Here is a 6,339-nt window from a genome sequence, read left to right on the forward strand (position 1 = left end):
TACAATATAACACAACAAATCATAGTATAGTGTAGCAATGTGTACCTTAACCACACATATAATCAAGAATCAAACTATCTAGTAGGTGACCCAGTGATAATAGCTTGGGATTAAGGGGTTTGCTCCCCCTGTGGTCTTAGATTTGAGCCCTGTGGTTGCTAATATGATGGTCACTAGAGGCTTACATGGTCGTTAACTTCAGAATTCGTGAGATTAGTCGAGGTGTGCGCAAGCTGGCCCGAACACCCACGTTAATAAAAAAAAAAAATCATGTTTGGGGAACCTTGAGGGGTGTAGCTCAACTAGTCAGACCCTGAATTTGCTCTCTAAAGGTCATAAATTCGAGTCCCACAAACCTTAAGGCCACTGGAGGTTTACATGATCATTAACTTCAAGGCCCGTGAGATTAGTCGAAGTGTGCACAAGCTAGCTCGGACACCCACGTTAATCTAAAAAAAATAAATCATATTTGGGGTAGCTTCCTAATGGTTACAAGCTTGTGTCCTCTCAGGGTCACTGTAGGCTTACATGATCATTAATTTTTAGGCTTATAAAACTAGTCGAGGTGCGTGTAAGCTGATTCGGACATACATGTTAATAATAATAATAAAATCATGTGTGGTCATTTCTTGATAGATATACAGTTATCTTCTAAAAATTACTTTTATCAAAGTAGAAAACGTACAGTCAACACGTTTTATTTTCAACAAAAACAGTCACTGATTGATATTCAAATACTCGCAAAATAAATTAGGTGGTGTGCTGCTTCAATCAAAAGATTTGAATAATTTTCATAATTTTAATAATTAATAACGTGTAAGTTTAAGATTAATTTCACTATTGTGTTTTAATTTTTTTTATTATCATGAATTAGTTATCTGAATTTGATTAGTTACTAAGCTGTGCATAAATAATATTTTTAAAATGCTAAAATCATATTTAGATTATTCCAACGATTTAGAAAGGTTTATTCACTTTAATTGATATTAAAATTTATCTTCATTTTTTTTTATTTTAAAGTATTATAAATTTTATCAATTTTAATTCACATTTAGAAAATATAATTTGTAATTAAAACTAGATTATAATAATATTTTATTAATTAAACATGATTTGTTTTTTATATATTTTCAATACTAAACCCTTAGGATATGTTTGTATAACATCATAATTTAAATAATCTTTAAAAATTAAATAAGTGACTAAGCTTTCATATACATATATATATATATATATATATAAACAATTAATGAAACAAATTCATATATATTTTTATAATAAATCTACAAAGTCAATGAAGATAATTATTTTAAATAAATACATTAATTTAACAAATTTAATAATTAATGATAAATATCTGATGTATTTTTTTTATGCAATCCAACCTTGGATTGCATTAATACAACTATTAGAGACAAATCCAGTTCCTCTAATTATGACCAAGATATCAGTGATACTCCATAATTATAGCTATTCATTTACTCTGTATATTTGCTTTCCATATTCTGTATATGTGCTTTCCATTTCTATGATTGTACAGATTCTATAAATAAAGATTTCCTCACATCATAACGTTGAGGCATTACCTTTACATGGTATTAGAGCAGGCAAGATTATTCTCCTTTTTCTCTGCAATTTTCTATTTTTCAACGCAAGTTTGAAATTTTTGCAAATCTGTTTTCTTGTCATGGCTGAATTCTCTACCAACCAGCTTCCACTCAATACTATGGTTCATATGGTGACCATTAAACTCACCTCCACAAATTACCTCTTGTGGCATCGCCAATTTATACCCTTACTTGAAAGTCAAGATTTACTGGGTTATCTGGATGGGTCTTTCCCAGTACCTTCAGCTTAGATTTGTCAGGGTACTGAGTTGGTACCAAATCCTTCTTACAAAAAATGGCACACACAAGATCGGCTTATACTCAGCCTTATTTATGCCTCTCTCACTGAGGAATGTATGGTTGAAGTAGTGGATTGCTCTTCCGCTCGTGATGCTTGGCTAGCTCTTGAAGCTTCTTTTTCACACAGTTCTAAGACTCGAGAAATTCAATTGAAAGATGAACTCCAGCTGATGCAACGAGGTTCTCGTACTGTCACTAAATATGCTCGTTCCTTTCGCTCTTTTTGTGATCAACTTACTGCTATTGGCAAACCTGTTGATGACACCGATAAGGTACATTGGTTTCTTTGTGGTCTCGGTTCAGATTACAAAATCTTTTCAACTTCAATATTGTCACAGTTTCCGATGCCTTCCTTTGCTAACTTGATACCACAAGCTCTCAGCCATGAGCTTTTCTCTCGGTCTCTTCATGGTGATTTATCTTCTCTGTCAGCTTTTGTTGCACACCGAGGTTCTTCTTTCAGTGATGTTTCTGGTCGCCCAAAATCTGCCATCTCTTCATCCGTTTCTGGAAATTTTTCCAGATCTTCAGTTGTTACCTGTCAGTGGTGTAATAAAGAGAGGCATACTGCTAAGAAGTGTCACAAACTTAACAGGTTATTAAAAAAGGCCAAAGGAGACGGCTTAATTGAGGCTTTTGCTGTTACTTCCATTGATCCATCTATTACTTCTGAATGGTATACTAATACTGGCGCTACTTCGCATATGACAAATGATGTTAATGCACTTGACAATTTTGTTCCTTATACTGGTAATCAAAGGGTGTATGTTGGTAATGGTAATTCCATGTCTATTTTTCGCATTGGTAAAATCAATTCGATTGTTGCTTCTCATCCTTTACCTTTATCTGATGTTCTCCTTGTGCCTAGCATTACTAAAAATCTTTTGTCAATCAGCAAATTTACTCGTGAGAACAATTGCTTAGTCATTTTTTCTTCTTCTGGTTTTTTCATACAGGACCTAACAACAAGAAAGGTGATGGGAGTAGGTCGATGTAAGAACGGGCTTTATGTTCTTGATCGTGGCCATGTAACTTTTTTATCTAGTCTTTCTACATGTAATCTTTATGCTTCATCCATTATTTGGCATGCACGACTAGGCCATCCCTCTTTTCGTGTTGTTTCCTCTTTAAATAAACATGGTGCTATTTCAGTTTCTGATAATCAATCCATTGATTCGAAACCTTGTTTTGGTTGTCAACTAGGTAAAAGTCATCGTTTACCATTCTCTAACTTAGATCAACGATGTAATTCTTTATTTGAACGGATACATTGTGATTTATGGGGTCCATCCCCGATCACTTCTCCATCTGGCCATAAGTATTACTGTGTCTTAATTGATGAATTTTCATGTTTTAGTTGGTTTTATCCATTAAAACTTAAGTCTGATTTCTTTGACATATTTGTTCATTTTCATAAGTATGTCCAAACTCAATTTGGCATTTAAATCAAATCTTTTCAATGTGATGGTGGTACTGAATTTACAAATCATCGTTTTACCTCATTTCTTCGTGCAAATGGTATTATACAACGAATTGCTTGTCCTTATACACCGAATCAGAATGCCATTGCTGAAAGAAAGCATCGCCATATTACTGAAACTGGTCTTACCCTTATGTTTCATTCTAATATGCCTTTACATTTATGGGTTGACTCATTTTCCACGGCTTGTTATCTCATCAATCGCCTCCCATCACCAGTTCTTGATGGTAAGTCTCCTTATGAAACTTTATATTCTCATCCTCCTTCTTATTCCATGCTTCGTACCTTTGGTTGCCTCTGTTTTCCTTTTCTTCGTGATTACATGCCTCATAAATTATCTCCTGGGTCACTACCTTGTGTTTTCATTGGCTATAGTCACCTTCATAAAGGTTTTCATTGCTTGGATAAGAAAACTAATCGGGTATACATTTCTCGTCATGTTCAATTTTTTGAAGACTATTTTCCCTATGCTTCCGCTTCTTCTCCTCTTCCTTGTTTAGGTGGCACCGATTATATTACTTTTGATGATTCTTTTGACCCATCTTTGTCTAGTGATACTTCAACTTCTAGCGTAATTCCAGCTCATCGCCTGGCCTCCACCTCCTGTGTGCCTTGTGCTGATTCACACATTCCCTCACCACCTTCAGAAGATTTCTTACCACCCTCATCTTCGGTGCCCTCATCTTCGGTGATAGCCTTAGACATCATACCTCCTGCTTCTTCTTCATCTCGTCCATCACCAACCATTAATCACCCTATGGTTACTCGTGCTAGAATGGTATTGTTAAGCCTTGCACTATTCATTCGTTATCTGCTTTGTCTTCTCCATCTTGGTTTCAGGCACATCTTGCAATTAAGGAACCTCATGGCTTTAAGTCAGCCATCAAGCAACCTAAATGGCTTTCTGCTATGGATGATGAAATTGCTGCTCTCACGCAGAATAGCACATGGCGTTAAGTTCCTCATCCATATAATCATAATGTTGTTGGTTGTCGATGGATTTTCAAGACGAAGCTTCAGGCAGATGGCTCTGTAGAACGTCACAAAGCTCGTCTTGTGGCCCAGGGTTTCTTCCAAAAACATGGCATTGATTTTGACGCAACATTCAGCCCTGTTGTTCGTCCTGCCATTGTTAGAATTATCTTAACACTTGCTGCCATGCATAATTGGGCTCTTCATCAACTTGATGTTAAAAATGCTTTCTTGCATGGTTTCCTCTTGGAGGAAGTCTAGATGGAACAACCTCCTGGATATATTGATCCTGAGTTTCCCTCTCATGTTTGTCGCTTACAATGGGCTCTTTATGGTCTGAAACAGGCTCCCCAAGCATGGTTCCAACGTTTCAGTCATTTTTTGCTTGGCCTTGGTTTCCTTGCAAGTCGTGTTGATTCCTCATTATTTGTTTATCATGGTCCTCATGGTGTTCTTTATCTTCTCTTATATGTAGATGATATGATCATCACCAGCAGTAATCAGCTAATGCTTCGTTCACTCATCAATCGTCTAGCCCAAGAATTTTCCATGAAGGATCTTGGTGACTTACACTATTTTTTGGGTATCGAGGTCATTCAACATGATAAAGGAATTTTTTTGAGTCAAGCAAAATATGCTCTTGATCTCTTGACTCGTGCTGACATGGTGGATTACAAACTAATTTCCACTCCTTTTGTGGTTGGGTCTCATCTCACAGAATCTGGCACTCCTCACTGTGATGCTACTGAATTTTGGTCGCTTGCAGGAGCTTTGCAATACTTAACTCTTACCCGGCCTGATTTGTCCTACAATGTTAATTCTATATGCCAATATATGCATGCTCCTACAACAGATCACTTTCGTGCTTTAAAGCGTATTTTATGCTATGTAAAAGGCACCTATCATTATGGCTTACAGCTTTCAAAGCATTCTTCTTCCACTTTGATTGGCTATTCCGATGCAGACTGGGCTGGTTGTCCTGTTACTAGACGCTCTATCACAGGCTATGCTGCCAAAGTCTCATCTCATGGTGTTCTAAGAAGCAAACCACTGTTGCTCGCTCAAGTGCTGAAGCGGAATACCGTGCTTTAGCCACTGTCACTGCTGAAATTTCCTGGATGCTTCAACTCTTTCGTGAGCTACATATCACACTCCCTTCTTTGCCAAGATTGCTATGTGACAACACTAGTGCCATTTTCATTGCGTCCAATCCTGTCACCAAATCTCGCTCCAAACATATTAATATTGACTATCATTTTGTTTGGGAACTTGTAGCAGGAAAAATTCTTAGTCTCTGTTTTGTACCCTCACATCTTCAGCTAGCTGATGTCTTCACAAAGGGGGTGGCCAAATTACAGTTCTTCTTGGATCGTGGCAAGTTGTGTGTTTTTCCCTTTTCCACCACGACAACATTGAGGGGGGATATTAGAGACAAATCCGGTTCCTCTAATTATGACCAAGATATCAGTGATACTCCATAATTATAGCTATTCATTTACTCTGTATATTTGCTTTCCATATTCTGTATATGTGCTTTCCATTTCTATGATTGTACAGATTCTATAAATAAAGATTTCCTCACATCATAACGTTGAGGCATTACCTTTACAACAACCATATATAGGATGATTTTGTCAGATCTTAATTTTGAGATTATCTTTAAAGGCTTGATCCATATAATGCTTTAATTTTAATTGCTGGTATTTTTGTGAGTATGGTTGAAATTCATCAAGATGCTACCCAGTTTAATTGGTTTTTTATATGTAAATTAACCTAGAAAGGGAAGATTTATTATCGGGTCTTATTCTTTATATGTTGTCTATTAGATAATAGAATTAGTTAATATATATTATAGTGTGTATTTATATAAAACAATATTATAGTTATATTTTTATATTGTAATTACCACTATTTTTATTGCATGTTTGCAGCGTTGTGACAATTATTCACTGTCAGGTTTGTTATGCTGAAAAAAATCAG

The 6,339-nt window shown here is 35.9% G+C and overlaps 1 protein-coding gene across 1 annotated transcript; it reads left to right on the plus strand.

Annotated features, from left to right (window-relative positions):
* The first annotated feature begins 1,963 nt into the window (after positions 1-1,963).
* LOC140954686 (uncharacterized) lies at positions 1,964-5,451 on the plus strand. The gene is made up of 7 exons (XM_073405190.1): positions 1,964-2,767; positions 2,864-2,935; positions 3,467-3,614; positions 3,888-4,165; positions 4,228-4,314; positions 4,396-4,614; positions 4,705-5,451. Exons 1-7 carry the CDS (start codon positions 1,964-1,966, stop codon positions 5,449-5,451), a joined length of 2,355 nt encoding a protein of 784 aa, XP_073261291.1.
* The last annotated feature ends 888 nt before the right edge of the window (positions 5,452-6,339 follow it).

Source organism: Populus alba, chromosome 16 (genome assembly GCF_005239225.2).
Source record: "Populus alba chromosome 16, ASM523922v2, whole genome shotgun sequence".
Classification (NCBI taxonomy): domain Eukaryota; kingdom Viridiplantae; phylum Streptophyta; class Magnoliopsida; order Malpighiales; family Salicaceae; genus Populus; species Populus alba.

What these genes read in the sequence shown, in the direction of transcription:
- LOC140954686 (XM_073405190.1), top strand. Translation starts at nt 1,964, where the DNA reads ATGGTTGAAGTAGTGGATTGCTCTTCCGCTCGTGATGCTTGGCTAGCT. An exon ending in CCCATCACCAGTTCTTGATG is followed by an intron (nt 3,615 to 3,887) that starts GTAAGTCTCCTT and finishes TTCCTTGTTTAG; the next exon opens with GTGGCACCGATTATATTACT. An exon ending in TGGTTACTCGTGCTAGAATG is followed by an intron (nt 4,166 to 4,227) that starts GTATTGTTAAGC and finishes TCTTGGTTTCAG; the next exon opens with GCACATCTTGCAATTAAGGA.